Source organism: Larimichthys crocea, chromosome XVI, assembly GCF_000972845.2.
Source record: "Larimichthys crocea isolate SSNF chromosome XVI, L_crocea_2.0, whole genome shotgun sequence".
NCBI classification, from domain to species: Eukaryota; Metazoa; Chordata; class Actinopteri; family Sciaenidae; genus Larimichthys; species Larimichthys crocea.
This window is the reverse complement of record NC_040026.1, coordinates 11,773,533-11,800,000: the sequence shown is the minus strand read 5'-3', so window position 1 is coordinate 11,800,000 and position 26,468 is coordinate 11,773,533. Positions and strand designations below refer to the sequence as shown.

Genomic DNA, 26,468 nt, shown 5'->3' with positions numbered 1-26,468 from the left:
TTCAAATACCCACATAGCAACTGTTCACATTTACAATATAAATCCTTTATCACATGAACAAAGACAGAATTTATCCGATCATTGCTGTTGAGAATTTTCAAAATAAACAGTTTTTTGTCTGAATCTCAGACTCTCTTATTCCTGCTCTGTTCTGGACAATATCTGTCACGCTCCGTACAGATGAATAAACACAGACATGAAAACCTTAGATTAGATATAATCAGACTGATCGGAGTACAGATGTCTTATCAGGGCTGTTCAATTATCCAAAGTGGTTTGTTCTGCTGGTTTTTATTTGATAGCCTGTCCTGTACTGTGTGCCTTCCCCCCACACCATCTCCTCATAGTACATGCTGTGTTTACACAGGAGCCAAAGGCTCAGACTGAGTTATGTTATGCTTTTATCTTTATTTTAAACTTCAAGTGTCTGAGGGACATGGTGCAGCTTTGAGGCAAAATGCATTAGCACAAGATAATTTAGTGTGTCAACATGCTCACATGATTGTGATTATGAATTAGCAGTAAAAGTCAGTAGTTTTGCAGATATTTTGGGTTCCTGTGATGGAGCTTGTATCGCCACATAAAAACTAACTGCACTGCTGACCTCTTGTGGTTGAAGCTGGTAAGAACACACTTTGATTTAGCTGCTTTGCTCCCAGATATTTTCTCACCGTATTTTCTCAAGTAAGAGATATGACCAGTTGAATAAAATCAACTTTTAGCTCTATACCTGTTTACATTTCCCTCTGAACAACAGGAGACTTTATTATATATGTATATGTATATGTGGATGGGACATTGCCAAAGGGTTCAGGTCAGGGAGGGTTAGGGTTAGTCAGCCATATGTACAGGACATACAGACAGGACATACACCTCATATCCCGGTGCAAAACAAGCAATAAACATGAAATACAAGTGTAAAGAGATATATCCACATGAAAATGTTGGATTTTGGTTTATTTATTTTCATTTTTTGGGGTCTAATATTACAAATAAATGCATAAAGTTGATGCAGCTATGTTGTACCTTGATTGTTTCCCTTTTTTCTAAGTTGCTTTGAATAAAACCGTCAGCTAAATGACTATAAGTCTATGGAATTGCGCGACGGTCCCTTAACGACCCATCGGCGTTCACATTATCTTGTTAATCACACAATTAAGTATAACAAATACTACTATTAATAAACAACATGGCATGGCTATCTAATAATTATATACCTGAAATAGAGTATAATAATAATAAAAAGTATGCACAGTGACAAAAACCACAGCAACACCAGCTGTGTCAAAAATAACAAACTAAACACTGTACTCACATTGTCATGGACGCACAAGAAATATGCAGCAACTTATTATCAGTCCAGAAGAAGAAAAAGAAAAGAATAAAATTCCCCTGAGTTGAAATAAATAAATGAACAACTGCAGCTGGAAATAAATAGAAAAGTGCTACAAACGGTGTAATCATTCAGGTCAGAGCCACATGATTGGTGATGTATGATTGGTTCAGAGCCTGGACAGTGTGTGTTCACAGGAACTACAAATCCACAGTTGCAAATGAGATTAGAAAAGTGATAGCTGGGGCAGAGTGGGTGACCCTCTGAACAGTTTTGACTTCCTACCAGAAGAAAAGTCTTCAGCAGGGTCTACTGGCAATATTCCATCATGATCAGTTCATTTGTCATGGTGCAGATTAACAGATCAGGAGTGCACAGGTCCAAAGTGTTTGTGATCTAAGGCAGGATTCAGACAGGATCCGGCGTTGCGGTGAGAATGGAGGTTTTTCCATCCATTTCAGTGGGGGCCGTCCAGCAGAGAGAGAGCGCTTTGGTCAAGAGACATACAGTAAAAATAACAGAGAGCGAGTGCTGGCCTCAATAAAGCTGGTTAACCAGAGAAATAGTAAGTGAACAAAATGAATTAGATGACTAAATGAAAGATTAGTTCAATTTACCGTCCGAGAGTCAAAGATCCAAGTTAAAAGACTCAAACCCCCCAACACTAGTCTGAATGCACACTTACAGGTGGTTTGTTTGAACAACCAGGCTTCATTAGCCCGCCTCATGTCCACCAACCATCCACGTCTTTGCCTATATTTAGATTATGGTGACAGCCAGAGCCACCACACTCTGAGCTTCACAACGGCTCTTCAGAAACCTGTAGGTGTCACAGATATGGCATCCATGTTTTATACTGTTTATGGAAGAGCCAGATTTAGTTTGTCTTTTCTAGGCTACTGTAGAAACATGGTGGACTCCATGGAAGAGGACCTACAGTTATTATAGATATAAACGTCTCATTTTAAGATAATAAAACATAACATTTCTTATTTTCAGGTGATTATACACTAATGAAAACATAGTTATGAGTATTATAATTCATTCCTGTCTTATTCTGTAAACGGTGCACCGCTGTGTATGAAAAAAAAGATACTTTTGTAGTTCCGCGGCCGTTTTTTTAAAACAAAAGACTACAACTCCCAGTAGGGATTTCCTGTCATATGACGGCGGTGTGTTTTGTCATGTGACCTTGACACTGCTCAGTTTCCCTGTTTCGCGGTGCCACAGGCTCCAAACTGAAAACTCTTCGTTTCTCTTTGAAAGGCTGCGTTCACAGCTCTGAAACTACACTCGGGCTTTTGTTTACTTCAGTTTATTTAGCGTATCAGGCTTTGTACAGGTGTTACATGTCAGACTGTGGCACACTCACAGCCCCAGCGGCATCCCGGCAGGCCTCTCTGTTCACCGTGTGAGCATCAGTCCTCACGCCGCGGTTGGGTGGGTCCAGCTCGGCCATAGAGGCAGCATGTTCCCGGTGCACAGCTAGCCTCAGCTACTAAAAGCTCCAGAAAGGGATGAATCGCATCGGTGGTGAAAGTGTTCAGCTTGGATGTGACCGCTAACGGAGTTTGGCTGTCAGAATGAACGGTGAGTTTGGTTGTCTTGTTGTTTTTCTTGCTTGGCAGGCATCCATAACAGCCTAAACTGTCAAATCATGCATGCAAAAGTGTGTCCAGTCACTTGTTAGCAGCCTCTGTGTTCAGACAGTAAGTTAGGGATTTGTGCTGACCTGTTCACTGCACTGCAGCTACTTCCCCTCTGTCACTAACCAGCACTGCTCTTTGAAGCCTCAGTGAATCAATAGATGGAGGCTTCTGAAAACATCCAACACCATTAAAGTGCTCCAGACAAACAGCCTCTTTAAAGCTGTTAAAACAAGTGCACGACCAACCACATAGTGCTCAAGCTCACTGTGACAGCCTAATAAGTTTTGTTTTAAAGTTAACAGCCCGGCCTTGAGATTATTATAGGAGTGTGGTTATGACAAGTTGCTACCCTGAATGTGAGTGGAAGAGGTGACTGATTCAGCGTGCAACTTGAAGCTCCTGTTTAATAAACATTACTAATATTGGCGCCTATTTCGTTAAGAAAAATTATGATCAGGTTTCCAGCTAAAGATGATTTGCATTGTCCGTTAATCTGCAGTCGTTTAAAGATAAGATAGACTTTAATCATCTCACACTTGTTACAGCAGCTCGTGGTTTTTACTCATAAATGACTAATATATAGAAAAAAAGTCACATGGGCGTGCTGGTGTTAAAGCGTCTGACAGCTGTTAGATTGAAGGACCTGTGGTAGCGCTCCTTCTTACATGGTTTGATTTGATCGGTCATTTGTCTTGTCAATAGTGTCAATAGTCTAAAGGGATGTCTTCGGTTTTATCTGGTCCATGGTCCAAAACACAGGATGCTCAATGTGCAATAGTATAGAACAGAAAAGCAGCAGATCTTCAACACTGGTAGAAATGGATCAATCTTTCAATTGCCAGCTCTAATTGTAACAGTGTAATGGACACTTTGATGAAAATACAAATATCTTTATGACAAAAATAGAAAGTTTCTTGAAGAATATTGCAGGAAAATGACACACTACAGCAACTAAATGTGTTTGCTTCACAGTTAGCATGAATAAACGTTCCTGTAAATTGCACTCGAGTAAGTCAGACGTTAGTCACCTTTTCAAAAGAATTCAAATGAAATTAAAACACTCACTGAAACTGTTTAAAAGCATGCAGAGCAATAACAATAAGTGAATATTAAAGGTGTCCTGTTGAATCCTTGAGTGCACACAAGATATAATCCAAACATTGGCCCGCTCATCATAACATTGGCACAGCGTACCTTTCAATATTTATACAAAAACTATAGTTCTCTCCCAGTGAACTCACTGTCGAATGTTGCAGCAGAAACACTGAAAGTTTTTGTAATATTTTATTTGTTTGTTTGTTTCAAATGTACAAAAACTTTTATTTATTTCCTTCCTTTCCTTTTGGGAACATTTCCTCAAAAGTAAGTAAAGTAAGCAGACTTTTCTGCAGGGATACTTTTTGTCTCGCACTTGAATACTTTTCCCTGGATGTGTGAGCACACTTGATCCCTTTTCCACATGCACAGTTAATACAGGAGCAATTTATTACAGTCATTGTCTTAATCCATCATCAAACTGAATTTGAGTCATGTCCTTTTTTTTTTTGTTGCCTGTGTTCACCTCTGCAGGCACTCAGCAGAGTGATACCAAGAGGCAGAACCTTCTTGAGAGGCTGCTGGATGCTGTCAAACAGGTTAGTAGTTAACGTTTCCGAATTTATTCCGAAATTTACAAAGGCTTGTTCACCTCAAACATTGACTTTTGACTTTTAAATTTAAAATCTCTCCTCACTGCTTGCCAGATCCCAAAGTCAAAATTCAAAGCCATTTCTCTGGAACAAGATTTCACATTTTTTTTTACTTCCTCGAGCTACTGGATCCCAAAACACATTTAGAGGAAGTAAAACTGAGCACTGTTTACAACTTTACAAGTCGATTTACTATTCACATGAAATGCAAATGTGTTGGCGAAATAAAGTAGAGAGTAGAATTTCAGTGGTAGTCAGATTTTTTTTGTTTTTGCCAAAGAGCAGAAGAAACATAACACCGATGCGATGATGCGAAACAGAAAGTGGGAACTGCATGTACATTATCAGGGCTGGTCTGGACTGGTTTCTGGTTTCAAGGAGCAGAGTTTTCTTCACAACATTTTGTCAAGAAAGAAGTATTTATTGCATTTATTTTTGACAGTCAACATCCTAGTTTTGTCTCTAATCCTTTTCTTTTGTTATCTCCAGTTCATTTGGTCATAATCAGCACTCCAGTTTTCCAGCAACTGGCTGGCCGGGTGTCTCATATTAGTGCACCCGTTCATCAGAAAACCACTGCGTCTATTCTCTGGTTGCTTCAGAGATTTAGGCCTACGTCTTAGAAATGTGCTCATTGTGTGCTCGAGTAATGTTTGAAGTATTTTCACAGGCAGCTATTATCATTCCCTTCATATCTTTCCAGTGCCAAATCCGCTTTGGAGGAAGAAAGGAGATTGCCACAGACTCAGACAGCAGGTAAGAGAAGCTGCCTCTTACCACTTTCTTTAGTCGTATCTGTGTTTATTCAGCAGACGAGAGGTTGTTTGGTTTGCGGGAGAAGTTCCAGGTCAGTTGATGCTGGGGTGCTTTAGGCTCCCGGTATCTTATCTCCCCTTCATCCTCCCCTGTTGAGTGACCTGGCTTGAGGATTGATTTCTTCACTACAAAAAATCTTTTAAAATAAAATGTTTTTGTATCTAAGCAGTAAGAAAGTGCTGTTGCAGCGTGAAACAATGTGTCTACCAGAGCTTAATGTTGTCACAGAGAAATATTGTAGTTGTTTGTTTGCCTTGTTGATAAATGATTCAGTTTTCTGAGCAATAAAAACTGAGTGCACCCATAATTTAAAGCGGCATAACAAACCGTGAGGGGTGTGCATACTGTTTTATAGCACTCTACATGTACTGTTAACCTCCACTGTAAATGATGAATGGCCTCTCTCTTCTCACTTGTCTTTGCCTCTGCAGGGTGATCTGTCTGTGTGCCCAGTTTGAAGCGGTGCTGCAGCACGGCCTGAGGAAGAGTCGAGGCCTGGCCCTCACCGCCGCCGCTCTCAAGCAGGCTGCCGGCTTCAGCAGCAAGGTCGAAGCAGGTACGACACTTAACTGGCTGTTAAACTCAGGTCTTAAGTTGAAAATCAAAATAACAGCTGTAGCTTTGCCCTGGAAAAAGGTGACCTTCGAGTGGTAGCTTGGCTTGTTATTTTAGAAGTCGTGGTGGGTTGGAGGACTCAGGTGTGTCAGCGGGGAGAGCTTGGAGCTGCAGGATAACCACGTACACACACACACACACACACACAAGCTTGTGGTGAGACCAGATGGTAAAACAACAGATAGGTAGTAGAGTTCAAAATGACACGCACAGGAAGGGCTCTGCTTCCCTGTTTCACTCTCTCCGCTGTGCTAACCTGTTTGTCTTTAAACCTCTGTCTCTGTCTCAGTCTGTGGGCAGCACACCTGCTGTGACTTTATCCTCCCAAAATGTGCTGCTGAGATGTGCTGTCATTATAAATGCAGGCCGTGTGCTCAAGCATTGTTCAAACCCACAGAGGTTTATTTTAAATTCCAGTCAAGATCCCAAACAGCCAATCACACGCTGAGCTACGGAGAAATAAGATAGTTGTAACACACAAACACAAACGCAGATATGAGGGATATTTCCATTTCCAAACCAATATAACTAATATATATTTGTAAAATACAGATAATATACAATATGTTGTGTGAGTTTCCTCCTTCACCTTTCAGAGTTCTGTATTTGTCATTACAGACACCTTTCTATTTGACCTGTAAGTGAACAAAGAAAGAAAATTGGCATTTGTATTACCACGTGAAATGGAAGAAGTTGGATGTTTTCAAGCATTTATCCATTAGTTAACAAGTTTAACTATAGTTAGTTACTTTTAGCTAACTATTCCGACCATTTATCTGTTGCTATTAGCTAACTAAACCGTTTATCCGTTACTTTTAGCTATTTAAAGCGTTTATCCGTTACTTTTAGCTAATTATAGCGTTTATCCGTTACTCTTAGCTAATTAAACCGTTTATCCGTTACTCTTAGCTAATTAAACCGTTTATCCGTTACTCTTAGCTAATTAAAGCGTTTATCCGTTACTTTTAGCTAATTATAGCGTTTATCTGTTACTCTAAGCTAATTAAAGCGTTTATCCGTTAGTTTTAGCTAACTAAACCGTTTATCCGTTACTTTTAGCTAACTAAACCGTTTATCCGTTACTTTTAGCTAATTAAAGCGTTTATCCGTTACTCTTAGCTAATTAAAGTGTTTATCCGTTAACCGTTTATCCGTTACTTTTAGCTAACTAAAGCGTTTATCTGTTACTCTTAGCTAATTAAAGCGTTTATCTGTTACTTTTAGCTAATTAAACCGCTTATTCGTTAGTTTTAGCTAATTAAACCGTTTATTCGTTAGTTTTAGCTATTTTTAGCTATTTCAACTGTTAATCCATTAGCTTTTTAATAATTTGTCCATTGTAGGTACTTATAGCTTAACTATTTATTCTTTTAGCCAACTATTTTGACTGTTTATCTTCTCTGCTTGTTTACTAACTGCTTTCGAAACAGTGTTAGTCATAACTTGTGGTGCTCAGGTGTTATAGTTGACTCAATATGTGAACATATCTATTAAATTGAAACTTTTTGGAGTACCCCGTGAGGTAAAAGTAGTCCACCTTTCATCGGGGATCACTTATGGTGTGGTTACGGTATCTCCATGGGGAAATGAGAAGTATGAAAGCTATAAGACTCAGAGCTTATAAAGACCATTCTCATCGAGAGACATTAGTTTCACATTAGACAAAATTGTTTCGAGTGTGTCGTATTTAAGAACCTCGTGGCTATTAATTCCAGATGGAGGAGAAATGCATGACTTCTGTAATGGCTACCACGTCATAACCATTAGCATATTTGACGTTTTCCTGTATTTCACAGTCAATTAGCAGAAAAGGATTGTGGCTGAACTCGTGGATTTGGAGCTCCCTAATGAAGCCAAACCCTCTGACAAATCCAGAAATAGCAGCCATAATTTTTAACACATCGTTCTGAGGTTATATGCTAATTATATGCAAAAGAGTAGCATAACACTCATTCCCATTAATTACCACATCTCAGGGAATTAAACATGGAAACAGCCACAGAAGTTTTTTCCCCCCCGTGTTATAGAAAATGATAAAATTGTGTGAATTCAGATCCGAGGTGAGTGCAAAATCTGTCAGGACGGAGCTGTGAAAGAGAAAGTGTGGATGTTTGTTAATGAAAGACTGAAAAAGTGCTGACTCTCACGACTCCAGGAGTGTTTTTACTGCGTCACTGACCCTTTGAACTCAACAACTCTTTGTCTTTTTTCCTCTCCCTCCCTTCGTGTGTATCTTTTTTCACTTTATGCACCCTCTCACTTTGCATATCCCCTCTAACATCATCCCACCTCTTCTTTCCTTGAACCATCAACCCACCGTCTTCCCTCCCTCTCCTCTCCTTCGCCTCCCCGTGTCTCTCTTTTTTTTATCCCGTGGCCAGAGTTGACTTTCTGGTTCTATGTGAAGGAGCATCTGAACCGCCATGAGCTCCAGCGGTTTTACTCCTTACGTCAGATATCCTCAGAGCTGGGTCGAGGTCGTGCCTGGCTGCGCTGCGCACTCAATGAGCACTCACTAGAGCGCTACCTACACACACTGCTGGCTGACCGACCACGCCTGGGGTTAGTAAAGTGTGTGTGTGTGTGTGTGGTTTATGTATGACTTTGTCTTGATTAAATCACCATAACCTCTCACTTAATTTCAGTGTAACTTTGGATGCATGAACTTTTCATACGTTATAGGCAGATCATGTTCACCAGTACAATTATACTCTTCACAACTGGTATTATTTCACATCCTCTCTGTTCTCTAGAACTTATTATGAAGACTGGGCTTTCATTCTCGATGAAGAGAGAGCGAGTATGCTCCCCACTATGGCTGCAGGTGAGTTTGTGTTTTGACGTTGGGTAAAATCTGTGGCAGTGGCCACCTCCATGTTGATAGCCCTGTCTCTCTCGCCTCCCGGATAATCTTAAATTCAGCAAAGACGTGGATCATCGGCAGACCTGAGGCAGGCTGAAGCCTCAAACAAGCCATCTGTTTTTCGTACCAGCCTGTAAACACGTTTATTTCTGCTGTGAAGTTGGATATTTTAACATGGGAACTTGTTCTGTAGCCAGCCTCAAGTGGAAGTTTGGGGAACTGCAGTTTTTTAACACTTCCACATAGCCTTCACTTCACACAGCCATGGAGGGTTGCCGCTTGGTTTTAACATGCATACAGTTTGTATTGCATGGGCCAGTGTTCGGCATGTTATGAAACACCGATGCAGCTGATGTTAATGTTCACATTAACATAAACATAGCATGATATCATGGTCATCTTTGCATTTTCATCCATCCAGAAATATTACAGCTTCACTTTTAGTGTCTTCAGTTTTAGAGATACATCACAGAAATGGAGCTGCTTTAAAATCAGTTATTTAACTGACTGACTTGCTTAGCAGAGACTGGATAAGGTGGGAATTAGTGTTAATGGTTGTGTTCTTAATGTTGTACTTTTGAGGAGCACAACTCAGATGGGTACAAATCAGAAATATGAAGAATATACCTCTGATCTAATGCCAGAGCTTTTCCTCTCTTGCCCACTCACTCGCTGTGTGCTTAAAAAGCTCACAAAGCCCTTTGCAGGGGTTCAGAAGCTCTATATCATATACTTAGACTAATCTGTACTAAATTACATTTTGCCTCCTCCTGTTCCGGTGCGTTCTTCAGGTCTGAACTCCATCCTGTTCGCTATCAACATCGACAACAGCGACCTGAACGGCGGGGTGACCCGTGGAGGGGGAGGCTCCTCTGTATCCCACCTCCTCAAGGAGTCCACGCAGGGCATCGGCAGCCTGTGGAAGGAGTCGACTCAGGGGGTCAGCAGCCTGCTGCGAGAGATCAGCACCGCCACGGCCGTCGTGCCCGGCTTCACTCCGAGAGCGGACGGAGCCTCGGACCCGCTACCTGTCCTGCCACGCAGCACCTCTGCTGGTACGAAACAGCATTATCTAAGATCACAGATGATAATTCACAATATATTCTAATAGTCACGTGTCATGATGATCCTTAACGACACATGGTTCAGTCTGATCATGCATAGTGAAGGCACTGGTAGAAGAAGATGCAACACAAACCATCTGCAGCAGTGATGAAGCGAGTAAACTTTCAGTGTGTTTGACCTCATTTAAGCCTCCTGCACCGGTCCGTCCCATCGGAGGAGAACTTGCACCGTCTACTCTCCATATATCCCGCTCAGAGGGATGAACGAGTTTTTAAAGTTTAACTGTGTGGTGTTAAAATTTTTCCACCCGAATGAATGTAAATTAAATTCTGAGCTGGCGTGCCAACTCCTCGAGGTGGAGAGACCCATTCACATTATTCTCTGGCAGAAGAGTCGCTAATGCACAGCCAGGCTTTTTGGCTCTGAAGAGGAAGTTGAGTTGAACCACAGATCGTCTATTATAAATGGACTTTTAAAAGGCCTAATTGGAAAAAAAAAAACTTGATATGCTGATGTCAACAGTTCTGCTAGTCTAGACAGGTGAAAAGTACTGACTAAGTTTCACTTCATCAAGTTTCTTTCTGTTCACTTCTTTATCATCTTTTCCCACGCAGACTCGGGGCTAAGGAAGGAGCGCCGGAGGAAAAAGAAAATCACCAACATCATTTCCTTTGATGATGACTTGGATGGAGGGGCGGAGGACGAGGAGGAAGGGGAGGAGGACTCCCAGAAGACGGTCGCCATGAGGAAGAGCCACACGGCTCCAGCTCAGAACAGCGTGGAGGAAGGAATAGATCCTTTGGAGCCAGTGTACTCCGAGTCGCCGGCCCAGAACGGCCTCGCTGAGCCGGGCATAGTCAGTTGGGTGGGGTCTCCACATCCCTCTCGTACTCCACCCTCCACTACGCCTCCTCTGCCTGACAGTAAAAGTATAGACAACGAGGAGGAGGAGGAAGAGGAGGAGATGTACAAACCCAGAGCACAAACCCAGGAGGAGGAGAGGCTCAGCTCTGATCAGTGAGTCAGATCAGTGAATATGAAGAGAAACATTTCACGTGTTTTTAAATTATTCTGACAGATATGAATGTTTTTTGGGGCACAGGTTGTTCATTATGTGCATAAAACATTAGAGTTTTAATTAGAAAGTGCTCATGTTTTTGTTTCAACGTTTTGTTTTTTTGGAGTTAGAGTTGTTCAGAGGATCCAAAAGTCAGTTTCCTCTGGGCAAAAATAAATGTTTTCTAATGAGAAAACAAATTTAAACTTAGCACAGGAAAATCATTTAACATTATAACAAATCGCATGGTTGACAGTGGAAAATGTCCCCCCAAAAGAAAATTAAACAAAAATGTTATTGAACATTTTTACTTCTTACGTCTTACTCTGGCACTGATATTTATTTATAACACAAGAGAGACCAGAGGTTTTCAAACTGAGGTGGAGGTAGAGACGTGAGGCGAGGTCACTACATGAGGTGAATGGGACAGGTGCACGCTGGTTACTGTGGTGGTTTGGTTTGTTTTTATGGAGGAGCAGAGGAGGCTGTGACGCAGCTAACAGTGTACTTCTACATACATATCAAATCCGAACACACAGATACGATCACGTATGACACATGATATCATGATTTCCAATGTCCTATAGTCATACATTTATAGTTAATTCATAAATAGAAGTCATAGTAAAAGAAATGCTCTTATTAACACCTGAACTTTCCTGAGAATGATCACTTTTTTTTTAAGTTTACTTCAGTATCCGAGTAATCCAGTGATAGTTGTCTGTGCAGCCGTGGCTACACTGCAAACAGGAACTGATAATAGCTCATTTGTCATACGTCTGGATTCAAACTCCCTGAAAGAGACTGTTGAACGTGTTGTGCAGTTGAGGTTTGAAACTAAAATGCTGAGCTGTCTTGTTTTAGGGTGGTGGTGGGCAGCCTGTCCAGCGTGTCCACGTGGAGCCCTCTACAAGTGATGACCGACCACAGCAGCTCAGACATCCTCATTCCTCTGAACCCCACGGACCCTCAGCCAGGTACTCCAACCCTAAACATTCCTGCACCAACAAGGAAGAGAGAAGTACGTTAAAAACTTCCTGCTGCTCATAGTATTTTTATTTTTTATCTTTACACTTCCTTCTTTTGCTGTAAATATTTTTGTTAGATACATTTTTATCATATAAAGATATGAATAAAGAGTTGTGCTGCGTTTCGAGTCGTGCTGTGGCACATCAGTGCTCTGAGAGTGCAGTTTCTCTCCCAGTTTAAGCTTGTTATGTTCGCTTGACTGTTTTTTTTTTTTTTACTGCTGAGTATGGCTCCAGCTCAGGGATCTATCAGATGAAATCTCGGTACTTTCTCTGTTGGCATGCACCTTTACTTTCACTTCCATTTTGCCTCAGTGAGTTCAGTGGAAGACACGGCTGCATTTCCTGCTCAGTGTGAGTCAACGGCACCGGTGGTCAACTGTGAGAGCAGCAGATCGCTACCATTCAAGTAAGCTGTCGTTTCAGGCATTAAAGATGCGTTGTTGTGTGAATTATTTGCAATTTAGGGCAAAGTATTTATCAGTTTTAGTCACAGGGCTAAACAGACAAGTTTTGTGCTGCTTTCTTTACAAAAAATGAATTGTGGGAAAACTCAAGAAGAGTCAAAATTCCTCTCTTCTTGTGTTTCAGCATGGAGTCCAGTCCATTGACACAGCCTGCTCCACTCTCCACTGTGCTGCCGACATCTGGTCTGCCGGAGTCCATGACAGTGGGTGAGTGTTCCTCCCTTTTTCCACCTGTCAGCCTCTCACGATTTCTCACTCTCTGCTGCTCTTCTTGTGCTCAAACCAGTTCTGATTCATGAATCATCACGGATTACGTGAGCTCGCCTCAAGGCCGGTGACATTGCACAGGACTTGACTCAGCAATTAGATGACTTGAGCTGCCAAAAAAAACAAAAAAAAAAACAGGGTTTGAACATGCTAACCTACAAGGTGGACGATGATTCAGTTTCCAACAAAAGACATGCCTGAAATTACACTGAATTCATTACCCACCGCAAACGTCTCCGGAGATTAGATTCTATCAGAGTTAAAAATGATTTCAATCATGTCTGACAGCCAAATCTAAATCTAATTTAAGTGTGAGTTCCTCAAATTCAAGCCAAGAAGTTCGCGATGATAATGAATCCCGTGGACGCACCGACATGTTTTTGTCTGGAAGTTTCACTACAGCTGTTGTCCGTTAGAAATTAAATCACCTTCCACCAGGTGGCACTGTTGGACCAGCAAACGCACACCTTACTGCATATAGCCCCACACACACACACACACAAACACACACACTTGTGCTCCCCTTAAAGGGTTTTGTTTGTGGGAAAGAGTGACTGTGACACAAAGTCCAATTTTGTGTTTTGTGTCTGATTTCGGATTGGATAAAAAATTTCTGATTCCAAAAGCACTTGATGAGCACTTTGATGTGTCACTGCTTGGTATGCTGCAGACTCACACCGATGCTGTTTGATTCCCTGGATTGTGTGTTTGTGTTTGTGTGAGAGTAAGAGCCAGGGAGGAAAGGTGAGCGGAGCGGCCTGTAAGCGCCGGGATTGAGCCGTCGTCCAATCTATTAGCCTTCGGTAAGAGGAGGCCACGGGGTCACAGAGGGAGCTGGTGATCTAAAAATCACCGGTGTGGAGGCAGAAAAATAGTCTTTAAGGTATAGGGCTCTGTGAGGTCTTGGAAATTAGCAAACCCTCAGTCAAGAGAAGATCTAACTTTAAAGTTAAACCCACCCTGACACACTGTAACATCAGGATTTGGCACCTGTCCTTCCAAATAAAAGAGCAAAGAGCTTCTCTCTGGACAGTTAACAGCCTCATAGGGAGAAATCTATCCTCACAGAGGCCGAGATACCAATTTGAACGCCTACTGTCGACTCAGTAGACCAGAATGCAACACAGCCAAAACAGATTTTGCATTTTAAGCGAAAGATCATGACTTTTTCTGGACCGGAGAAATCTTGGATCTCTTGCGCTTGCCGTCACTGGCCGACTTTTGCTTTTGCTCTCTGTGCCTACTCACGTAACCCAAAGTAACATGTACAGACATGTTCCTCGAGGTGTTGTGTTCTGGGAAACGCAGGAGAACACAGAAGGAGAAGAAAAGTCAGGCTGTGGGAAAGTGACTCGGAGGAGAATTCTTGGAAAGCACTTCTCACACGCAGTGATGATATACTGATTTGATTAGACAGTCTCATTTCAGATTTTGCCTTTGAGCAAGTCAAACACAATTTTCACTCCTTCATATCATACTAATGCTCACTTATGACCTCATGAAGGCAAAGTTAACGAGGTACTCCACCAATTTTATGTATGAAATCTGGTGAAGCTGTCAGGGAGATAACTGCTCTGCCTTTGAACACGGTTGTATAATCTTCTGTGGCTCTATGGCTCTATCCTACAGATCAAACTGTAGGCACTGGGGGGGGGGGTCTGATGAAATGAGATGCATCATGGGAAATGTAGGATCCAGTGTTTTTGAAGCTTGACTCGTATTAGGGACTTGAAATTGGTCCGATTTGGACCATTCAAAGCAAAAATCAGCCTCAAATTTATGTAAATACAATACCAATGTGCTGATGTGTGTGTTGATTAAGTCAGGGATCAGAACGAGCGGTTGATTGGCTCGTATGCCGACACAAGAGAGTAATAAGCACTATGAATAGGAAAGATTTGCAATATATAATTTGAGTGTGTATGATTAAATAGTAAAAACAGCTAATGACAGTGTTTGCCCTTTTTATGATTAATGCTTTGTGAAGCGCACACACGCACACACACACACACGCGCATACAAAATCTGCTGGATTTTTGAGGTGTGTGTGTGGGAGAAACTGAGAGAGAGAAATGTTGTTGGACTGAGATCCTTTAGTGATTTCCATCCAGATCTGACAGCGTATGAGGCCAAGCAGTCCATTGATTGGAGAGTACAGAGTCTATAAGCGTGTAGGCACTCTCACACACACACACACACACACACACACACACACACACACACTTTTTTCCCCATCAAACCTTGCTCTTACACGTATGATGTTGCGTTTGTATGTATTTCCACTCTCACACATACACACACTTGTGCTGTAATTTGTCCATGTCCCCCTGTGAGGACAGAAGGCCGTCTGGCTCTACTGAAGTCCCTAATGGCTCGTCTGTGGCACCCGCTGTGAACGCGTGGTCGGACTAAAGGTCATATTTATTTCTGGCCTGCTGATGTGGAGAACGGAGCCGTGGAGATAATAGACTTCCTCTTTTCTCCTCTCCGTTGTGCTCTTCATCATACAATCCTTCTTCTCCTCTTCTTCCTCCCACTTCTCCCCCAACTAGCTCGGGGCTGGAGGAGACCTACTTGTGTCTGGGGCTACATCGACACCCTACATTAGTTATGAGAATAGAGTTGTGGTCTCTGCAAGTGCGTGTGTGTGTGTGTGTGTGTGTAAATGGTGCAGGGGAGATTAACTTCTTGTCTCATGGTTGTTATTTTTAGAAATCATGGTAACAACCTTGTTAGGGGCTTTGAAACCTGCATGTGCACCTCCAAGCATAACTATTGAGATGAGTCACTGTACCGCCACACCTCAAATCTGCCAGATCTTTACGTCAGGATGGAGATTAACATCAGCTGGCAGCTGGCCACTTGCAGACTATGATTGTAGCTGATACAGTTCAACTGAGTGATGCTTAAAGGCAGGAAAGGATATTGAGGAATGATAATGAATTTAACTAGTTGAATAGTGTCCCTGAATCCTAAATGACATATTTCAATCTCTTGTTTTTTCACTGGTTCCCAACCCCTTTTCCCAACAACCCTCTCAGATGAGCTCAAACACCACTCAGTATACACCACCATGTTATAAATGTGTTGTGTTGATTTGAGATGACGTCAAGCAGATTGTTCTTTTTAACCCTTTTAATTAAATGAACCCAGATATTATTATCCTGGAATTGTCACTGTGTATGTGTATTTTTAGACATGCCAGCAACATGGCTTCAGACTGATGTGGTTCAATAATTACTAGATGGATTGGCATGAAATTTGTGCAGACATTCATGGTCCCCAGACGATGAATCCTAATGAATTTGGTGATCTAAAATATATGAATGTATATACAGTGATGGCACAAAATTCATTCATGGTCCCCAGATGATCGACACCCTACATTAACTGTATCACAATGACTGCTGATCCCTTGACTTGTCTTGAGAACTACTGGATGGATTGCAGTGACATTTGTTCAACACATTCATGTCCCCCTCAGGATAAATTGTAATAACTTAGCTGCTAATGATTTCTTGTTAACACACCTTAAAGAAAGTCAACACTGACATCATTTAATATCATCTCTCCATACAGATAGAACAACTGCACAATGTTTAATCGCTAGATGACTGTACAAGCAGTTTTTGAGATAAAAATGTTATTTGCTGACATTCAAGCATTTGCAAAACAGCTGATATACAGTATAGTACTATACGAGAGCTCAGTAATTAAAACCACACTAGACAAATATCTGAAAGCATCACACCGGAAATTGTTTTGGGTGACAGCTTTGTTCTATTAATGATATTTTTTAATATTTTATTTTGCTGTAGACAGGAAGGAACTTCCATTATATTAGAGGTAGATGACTGCCACAGTCTAGAATATTTCAATAAGCGCAAACATCAGCTGAATATATCAGTGAATTATTAAGAGGTTTTCAGCTACTTTGGCTGTAAACTGCGGTGTGGTAACACGGTAAAAAAAAATAACGGTGCTGAGATGTACGAGCCAAAATGACCAAGAAGATGATGGTTTTCTCGTCCTGCTGACAGTTGTATGATGTGAATATAAAAACATTATCATTACAGTAAAAGACCTGCTGCAGATGACACCCTTTTCATGTGACTATAACTCACTTGTAATTTGTTTTGTTCACATTCAGTAGGTGTGCACTCGGCTGTCTTAAATGACACCGTTTTTCTGAAGCATTCTGTGATTTCCACGCAGAGTTTCATATTTTCGTGATAAATATTGTAATAGCACCCAATGTTTTCCTCCCCTACATTTACCTCGCATTAGTTTCTTTCTCCAGAGTTTTATAGCAGCTTCCAAAAAAGTGTGTGTTTTTACTGGAGCAATAAAAACGTGTTGTCTGTGAGATAGATATCAGATAGATATCATTCTGTATAACCTCTGTCAGCAAGGAAGAAAAAAAAGTAAAGCTTGATTTTTATCAAAGCAGTTCACCTTAAAGATGGAAATAAAAGTGCAGCATTAATCTCGCAAGTGTGGCGTGAAAGTGGGATTCTGTTATTTCTACAATTGAAAACTGCAGGTTATTAGTTTATGCATATTGCTGTGTGTAGTGCCGGTGTGTATTTCATTCATTCGTAAAGTAAGATCTCGCTCTGGTTTCTCTCCTCTCCTGCAGTGGAACTGCGTCAGGCCATTGTAGCCATGATGAACAGGAAGGACGAGCTGGAGGAACAAAACACGTACGTTGGGATATATTCTTCTTATCGGCTGCTCACAAAACCCACCACCAAACACACACACACACTCACACACACATATACACACTTAAACTGACATGGAAGAAAGATATCGAGTGACCTTTCTGTATAAATTGTGTCAGCTTGTTTTCTTTCTATCCTGAGCTGCACTTTTTCTTCTTTTTTTGTGCTGGCTTGTAGGGCAAGAAAACTGTTTCTTTGTGTTTTGTTTTTAGCAATAAGACCCAGGAGACTGTGATTTATACTCATTTAACAGCCGCAAGAAAGGATCGTAGAACAAACTGCAAATCTCAGTTCAATAAATTTCTATAATGACCAAGATTATGTTTGAGTCTTCTGCCAAGCCGTGTTTTGATTTTTCTGATAAAGTGTGATTTGTGCTCGGGGAATTAAAATAACGATGCGATGCAATCACAGATGTGTGTTGATTACGTGTTTTATTTCAGAGCCGAATGCAATTCAGGCAGTCAGTTATTACTCCAATTAAAGAAGCTTAATAATGTTTATCTGATGCAGCGCTTATGAAAATCACATTACTGGAATGTCAACATTTCTGTCTAAATACAGAACATTAGGTCGTATTTTATACACGACAAGTATGTGACATACTTGTGTTCGGCTTCATGTGTTTGACAGGTCTCTTCGCAGTCTGCTGGATGGGGAGATGGAGCACTCAGCAGGCCTGAGGCAGGAAACTGATCTGCTGAAGAGGAAGCTGGCAGAGCTCGAGGAGAGACACACAGCCAAGGTCCAGGCGCTGGCCAGGTGGGAAACAGCTGGGATGTCTATAGAATGTACATTAATATAATAATTTCTGCCTGCAATGTGGGAGATTAAAACTGCACTTGCCAAGTAAGTTGGTAAAGTAAAGACTGACCGATCCTATCATCCATTAACACAGACTAGAGCCGTAACAAAGAATCAAACCCAAACTGAGACAGCGAAGATTTACTTATTTGCTCAACATCAGGGGAAGTAACTAGAGCTAAAACATCTAGTCAGGTCTAAAAAGAAACCTTTTGTAATCCATTTCCCAGCAATACTTCTCTGAATTCACTGTTCACAGCCTCGCGGGAAGCTTTTGTGAGTAATACCTGCTGTTATTTGTTCCACATTTTTAATAAATTGAACTTCTCTGAAAAGAAATTGATTGGAAGAAGTCACCTTGGGCTCAAAGAAACTTGTAAGAGGCATTTCTCACTGCTTTTTTTTTTTATAGACCAAATGTGTTAAGTGATTAATGGAGAAAATAATCAGCAGATTAATCAGTGTTGAAATAAATGTTAATTACCGCTCTTGAAATAACAAATCGGGAGAAAAAAAATGATCTGATGTTTCTGACTGAAGAAGCTAAAACCATGTAGCTGTGAAGTGAAGCCAATGCTGAAATGCCAAAAACTGCAGTTCCTCACACGTCCACTTGAGGCTGGCTACAGAACGAGCCAATCTCCATAAGCCCCCATGTTAAAATGTGCAACTTCACAGCAGAAATAAACATGTTTACAGCCTGGTACAAAAACAGTTTTGGTCTCTGTAGCTAATTTTCCTGTTTATGACAACTGTACTGAATTTATATTTAGCTCACCTGTCCAAATTATATAGGTAGGCACTGTTTCAGATGGCTTATTTGAACACCAAGGTGTCATTCAATCCCACCTCGGGTTCTTTCTACTGTCATTGGCTAAAACATGAAGATTCCTACTGTAGTTCTGTATGGCCCTGTCTTTCTTTTATCACTCTGGTCTGCAAACAAGAAATAACTCTAACTCTAATCAACGTACATTAACTTTGTTGCTTTTATTTTGTTGTTTTACTGGTGTTTTTTATTTATTTAGAAAAGCCAGAATCTGAATCACTTGACATCGTAATGATGGTGTCATTGGTACTGACCATTAACCTATCAGCCCCCTGCAGATATATAATGGCTGTTTGGAGCCGTGGGACAGAACATTTTCTACATAATGCAGATTTAATTGCATGGCCATCTAACCCATTTGAAAAAAGCTTTATCACAACAGGCATTTTGTCATAGCGTCATAGCGGGAAATACTCAGGTGTCCCTGATAACGTTAACGACGGCTAGGTTGAAATACATCGTTATGAAGAAGACGATGAGCAAGTTTGTCTTCTCGCCGTCATTAAACCGAACTAAAGCCCCGCGGACGTTTATGTCCTGGATTAAACTTGCCTAATTGCGGCTGATTGTGCCTCGCTGTGCCTCATACCTCTCGACCCAGACAGTGGAAGGAACTATATTTGTGCAGCCATCACTATACAGTCTCCACATCCAGTTCAGGTCACTCATGATTAAAAGTATTGGAGGAAGAATGTCAGAACAACACAGGGAACTTTTCTTCTTTTCAAAGTCACTGCGCATTACATTTCATTGCTCAAGTCACACATACACACCCTTTTATCCCAATAAGTGACCACCTACAGTTTCCCTGAAAGTGAATTGCGTCACCTCCACATCTACAATTGATTGCCTGTATGCCAGAAGTCTTCAGTCGAGCCCTGAGCCCTTTAAATAGAGGATTAGTCATCCTTCAGCAGTCTAAACAGAAAGCCCCAGCAAGTCTGTGCTCAGGCTCGCTGTGTAGTAGCCTCCTACAGTAAGTCAAGCTGCCAGCTAGGATTGATCGAGTGACTCAAGCTAAGTGTGTAGGGACTTTGTTGTTTTGTGAGGACAGTGCAGCTGCTGATGACTTTTTAAGATGTGATAATTTCCTCGTTCGCATGGAACAATTTAATGGGCTTTAAATGGTGCCACTGTCTCTCTGCAGGTGACCGTGGCATACAGCGCCTTTACACACAACTACGCACACACTCAGACACACAAAGCCTATTCTATAGGCCGCCACTAAATCTCAAGTGATGCTTTTCCTCCTCAGCCAAATCTGTCTCGATCAATAGTGGCTATAAATACCACTAAAGGAGCAGCTAGCCACTGAATGAGGGCTGGAAGCTGTCAGCATCATTCAGTGAAAGAGGCTACTGGCAACGGTTGCTATGTATCCCACAATTCTTTGTGATTCACTCGCACTAAGGGTTGAATTGGGAGTCAGAAAGCCTGCCATAAAATCTGACACCGAACACTAACATCTTGAAAGGACAGTTGGCTTGCTTGTTGACCGGCAACAAGCGCGAGTGCTTTACTGCTGTTGAGTTAATTGAAACGTTGTTTGAGACAGATTGTTCAATCTGCACTAACTTTGACAGGAATCACTTCGCTGAGAGCAAAAATAAAAATTTCAGGTTAAATGTTTATCCTCAGCACCAGATGGTCCTGCTGTTTTGAGGAAGACGCCGCCAGTCATCTGCTTATTTTAGTGCTTCTCCTAGTGGTCGTACTTGTGTAGTAGAGTGTGTGTGTGTGTGTGCGTGTGCGTGTGTGTCTTGAGCCCGGGTGTGTATGGGGGTGGCAGAGGATGAGCGAGCCGCCATAGATAGATTTCGGCTGACGTAAACTCCGGCAGTGGGGAGTGGGCTAAAAATGAGAAGCTGTGCTCACTTGCTGAGTTACTCACACACAAATCTCAGATATACAACAGGACCCTTACTCACACACCTACCCAAATATAACATTAAGATGCAAGACCCTTGCTCACACGCTGTAGCAGCCCACATTCTCATCTCCCAGACTGAAGACATTCCAGCACACGTGTAACAATCCTTATGTATGTACGCGTGCATACGACCACCATAGATGGATTCTCACTGACTTATCACTCAGAATCTCATCACTTGGTGCTGAACTTATAATTCTGTCTTTTAGCGGCAATCTGCAAAACCTTAAAAGTGTTTGCAGTCAGCTGGTCTTATTGGGTTTCTTGTTATTAAATTTTTCACTGGTTGCAAATCAAATATAACAATATTACTGCAAGAACATTTTGACAAACTAATCATTGGTAATATGGTACTATGATAACTGCGGAAGAACAGACAGTTGGGGGTCATTTTACTCTGCTGCTGCTGCAACTCTGAGATAGCAAAAGCTTTTTGCAGCTTAAAAACACCAACACCTGCTCTGCTTGTTCATATTTTATAAAATGAAAGTGAATAGGAGAAATCTTCAAATCCACTACACTTTGAGCTTCTATTACTACTTTCTTCTACAGACCAGATTTAAACAGCTTTCCGATATGTTTTCCAGTTTATTTTAAATAAAAAGTTAAAGATTGTGTGACACATGACCTGTGATATCACCCACTGATCCTCCCCTGCTTTTTTCAGGCGTTGCCTCTCAGCTTCCATCATTTCCAGCAGCGTTGTGCAGTGCAGCATTCACATTTATTTTCTCCAGGAGATGCATTGTCTAGTAAATAAATATTACTTTAATATTATATAATTTAATAAATTCTCTATTTACTTATTTTTTACTTTTCTCTACTTTGATTTGGAAAGGATACTTGAATGCTGACCTCTCTGCTTTTACTCTTTAGTTACTTTTAAACAAACAACAAACAAAAACCTATCTTATTTAATATTATGTTTAATTTAATATAATTTTATTTTAATTAAAGGTACCTTGTGGAGTTTTTGACCACTAGTAGTGCTAATGAGTAATGTTTTTTTGAGATTTGTTAGTATAATGTGCACACATGCAAGACGCAAAAACACAGGTGACGTGATACATTAAACATTCATGCCGATGGTTGCTATGTAGATAGTCAGGTGCAGTAGCAAAAAAAAAAAAAAAAAAATGTAATGAGCCTAATGGAATGAACAACCTTGATTTCCTTTAACTGCAGTTGAATATTTGTCTGAAATATTGTAATTCATTAGTCCTTTAATCGTTCAGCCTTACTTGATAACCAAAATCCCAAATGATATTTGGCCTCACGTCTCAATATCACCCAGCGCCTTTTATTTACTTACTATCACCGCTAATGATGAGAGTCATTGAGTCATTAAAAAACTGTCGCTTTTAAAATTAGATGTTCAAAACCAAAATGGCCTTGCTCTGAATGTCTAACCCACAAACTTGTTTCCTCGAGGGTAACACACAAACACACACACACACACACACACACACACACACACACACACACACACACACACACACACACACACACACACACACACACACACTGTCTCTCTCTTTCCCCTTAACTATTTCTTGTCCCCGTTCTTAGACGTCAGTTGGCAGAGCAGAAAGCAGGACTCTCGCAGCAGAAAGATGGGAAGGCGGCCAGTCGAGTGGGCTCGGGCCAGGAAGTGGTACCTCGTCACTGGGAGAGGGGGCGGTTGGACAGGCGGACACATACTCATGCGCGCGCACACACACACACACAAAAGAAGAACAACAGCAGATGCCTTTTTCTTAGCTGGCAGAGCTGCCGTCTTTTCTCCAGGCTGTCTGGTATGGCTGATCTGAAGTAGTTGCAGAGAAAGTGGCTGTGAAGTTTGCCTAGTTTACTTGTTGGGAGTGTTTAGGCTCGCTGTTTTCTTTCTTTGGGAAGTCAATTATGTCACTCTGCCCTGGGGGGCCTTTTTCCTTCAATGCTGAAGTTTTAACAACCCGGCCCTGCAACCCCATAGCCTTGTTGTACTTGAGTGTGGATGTATGCGTGTGTGTTTATACAGCTATGGGCATTGAACCTTTGGAAGTGTGACACAAGAGTGCATGCTTGAAGTTCTTTTTTTTTTTTGTTTTCAGAGAGGCTGAGCGGTAAATTGCACTCGGGAGTATTACCCAGCAACTGAGCTGTCTCTGTCTCTGAAGGCGTCTTTGTAGTTCTCATTTGCTATTTCCAAACAAAACCAGATCGTACCTGAAGAACATCCAATTTAGCTGTGTTTATTGCACATTAAGACAACTACTGAGCACTGGGATAATAAAGGAAAGGGTGGGGGGAACATGAGAGAGAAAAATCACCCCAGGGCTTCGACTCAACTTAAGTAATTACTGCATGTTGTTTAAGTTAAAGCTTCCCTCTTGAGATACTCATTCTTCAAGAGAAGATTAGATCCTATATCCTCCCTCTCCTTCTAATAGTCCTTTACAATATTTCCTTCTTCTAAAACACACTCACAAACTTTACAGTCATCACCAACTTTCCCTCTTTCATAGATAATATTAAGAATTTCTTTATCTCTCAAACACACACTGTTTTTTCTGTCCTTTCACATCTCCTTTATTTGCACACATCCATCCCTTAGGCTCCCAGCTTTTCCTCCTCTCTCTATTTCTTTTTCACACATAAACAATCACAAACTCTTCTTATGCACAATCACCAGTCATTTCATATTGGAGAAGATGAGGTCATTTCAATGGTTTTATTAATCAAGAAAGTTAATAGGCCTATCCTCAGAGCGGACATTCATGTGAAGAACATTTCCGGGTCACACTACTGCCCTTAATGGGAACGTCAGCTTGTGGCTGGTCCCATGTCAGCTGGACAAAGGATGCAATTTTTGCAACAGAGATGCTGAGCAAGTACTTCACTTTGGACACACTAATTTAAAACTTTACTGTCCCTGAAGGCAGAACAGACACTTAGAGTTTCAAACACTTCGCATTTCCAGCGATCCAACGTTCAGTAGAAGCAAAGCATCAAAGAACTTAATGGATCGCTTTCAAATGGAAAGCATCAACACAGAGCCAAGGCTGCTGTTTCTTACTGCCGTTTCTGGGTTAGGAAAACTGTACATCTCCCTGAGGGCTTTGTAGTTTAGTTTTGTTTGTTATCCAGCATTCATATTTTATCCTGTGGGTCCACTTAACTGAGTTTGTAATGATGGACTTGCCAGAGGTGTTGAGGAAGCAAATGCAACATGGAAATCTAGGATTGGAGCCTAATAGCATACAACTATTCAAATGCAATATAAACACTCTGCTAGGTTGTTCACTCACTGGCTCGAATATCTAAAGCAGAATTTAGCAAGGGAGAAAAATATTCTCAGAAATGCTTTCAGTTACCGTGGAGAAATTCTGGTGTAAGTGAATCAGCTGCTTGCACGGTGCATGTAGAGGTAGTGCTAAAACCAAGTGGCAGCCTTCGTGGCTGTGAAATGAAGCCTATATGGAAGTGCCAAAAACTGCAGTTCCTTGTACCATCACTGTAAGCCCCCATATTAACGTGTCTTCACAGGTTTATACTGTCAGTGTCTTAAAAATGTAGTCCATTTGTGGATCAGGATGGCCAAGTTCTTACAAGATAAATCTAAATGGTCATGATTATATTAGGAAAAAGGAAGAAAAAAACATTTAATCTCAACAATCTCATGTTGTAGCAATTCTAGCACCCAGTCTGTTAGTCTGTTCTTCAGTCCGCCTCCTTGGACTGTCTGTCCCGACTGGAATACCTCAACAGCTACTTGATAGATTGGATGGACATTCATGGTTCCCAGATGATGTATTTTTATGACTTTTGGGAACCCCTGACTTTCCTTCTAGCGCCACCATGAAGTCTTTCCAGTTCAAACTAAATGAATACATATGTATGTAAGCAGGCAAGTAATGAGTAGGTTTATTCCACATGGGGAAATACAAGATGTTCTGTGTTTGATTCGGCACGCAGCGGGCTGAACTGCTGTACGACCTGAGGGAAGCCGCTAAAATACAGACAGGACACAGAGGGTGTATTTTACACCTGCAGGTTGTGTTTTATCAGTCTGCTCTGAAATTGGATTTGAAAATGTACTGTGCATGTGAGGCTTTTGTCAGAATGATGTTCCCACATATTTGCCTCTCAGTTTCCCTCAAGACTTCTTTTATTGTAGATGCAGAGTGTAATTTAGGTGTGATCTACACCTGTGTCAGGATTTTGTCTCGTATGAGTGTGTTTGTCTCCATATCTGATACAATAATGTAGAGAATTTTGTCTTCTGGTTATTGTGTCGGTACATCTTTTCATACCACAGGTGGTACACATGCATAATTTTCCATGCAGAGAACCTCAGGCTACTCCAGTGTCAATCATGTATTTCACTGAAGCTGATAGAAAGTCTGGGTAAAAAGGTGATACATTTGAATAAATCTGCAATTGGAATCAGTAAAAACAAACCCTATTAATAATGAACCATGTTGATATGCCTGACTACTGATTTAGTGTCTAACAGGGCTGAAGTTGATCTAATATATTTCACGAGGTGACATTTCTCATGTTTAAACATTCATTTGCAAGCAGCGTTAACCATCTTGAATGATTCAAAAAGCAAGCACATTACATCAGCAGAAAACATTCCAATTGTGCGAGTGAGCAATCAATAATTCAGCAAAATATGTTCATTATCAGGCCGATGTGACCTGAAAAGAAAATCAAGCGGAGGCACAATACTGAAAGTGTTGTTTATGCAGAGCTATGAAACTGCTGTAGAGAAATGATTCTCTGAACAAAGAAGACTGAACAAACTATCGACAGCATCTTAAATTGCGGTGTGCCATTAGAACTGCTGGAATTATATAAGTACATAATGGATTGCAAGCTTGTCTAACATATTAGCAAAAGAATTTCTTGTTGACACACAAATGTATGAAAGTCCAGTATTTTTTCTTTGCTTTGCTTTTGGTTTCCAGCAACTCCTGAAGGAAACTTCTGACTCTTGAGCTGATAAATTCTCCACTATGTTCACCAGCTACTAATTAAACTGGTGTAGTGTGTGTCCCGTTATGTACGAAATATCTGAGTCCTTGCTGCAGTGCCCCGGGTTGAACTGGCCTGTGGTCCTTTGCTGCGTGTTGTCCCTCCTTTCCTGGTTCTCTTTGACTGTTCTATCAAATAATAATAAAAAAAAAACAAAGCTGTTTTCAGCTAAGCCTCCCCACATTATTAGTTTGGCTATAATGCACTGAACCTCTTCTCTATTCACTATTAGTGAGATTGACAGAGCGCTAAGTTCATTAGGTTCAACGCAGTTACTAATACAACAAAAATATACACATGACATTTAAATT

The 26,468-nt window shown here is 41.1% G+C and overlaps 1 protein-coding gene across 3 annotated transcripts in view; it reads left to right on the top strand.

Annotated features, from left to right (window-relative positions):
* Nucleotides 1-2,507: 2,507 nt before the first annotated feature.
* Nucleotides 2,508-26,468, top strand: part of snx29 (sorting nexin 29) — a 129,657-nt gene continuing 105,696 nt past the window's right edge. For all 3 annotated transcript variants that reach the window (XM_027289170.1, XM_027289169.1, XM_027289171.1), the window contains exons 1-13: nt 2,508-2,923; nt 4,552-4,616; nt 5,374-5,426; nt 5,918-6,042; nt 8,483-8,663; nt 8,855-8,925; nt 9,756-10,019; nt 10,644-11,046; nt 11,951-12,063; nt 12,430-12,523; nt 12,706-12,788; nt 17,488-17,551; nt 18,206-18,334. In XM_027289170.1, coding sequence (XP_027144971.1) covers nt 2,917-2,923; nt 4,552-4,616; nt 5,374-5,426; nt 5,918-6,042; nt 8,483-8,663; nt 8,855-8,925; nt 9,756-10,019; nt 10,644-11,046; nt 11,951-12,063; nt 12,430-12,523; nt 12,706-12,788; nt 17,488-17,551; nt 18,206-18,334 — 1,652 coding nt within the window. In that variant the 5' untranslated portion in view covers nt 2,508-2,916. The remainder of the gene's footprint in view (nt 2,924-4,551; nt 4,617-5,373; nt 5,427-5,917; nt 6,043-8,482; nt 8,664-8,854; nt 8,926-9,755; nt 10,020-10,643; nt 11,047-11,950; nt 12,064-12,429; nt 12,524-12,705; nt 12,789-17,487; nt 17,552-18,205; nt 18,335-26,468) is intronic.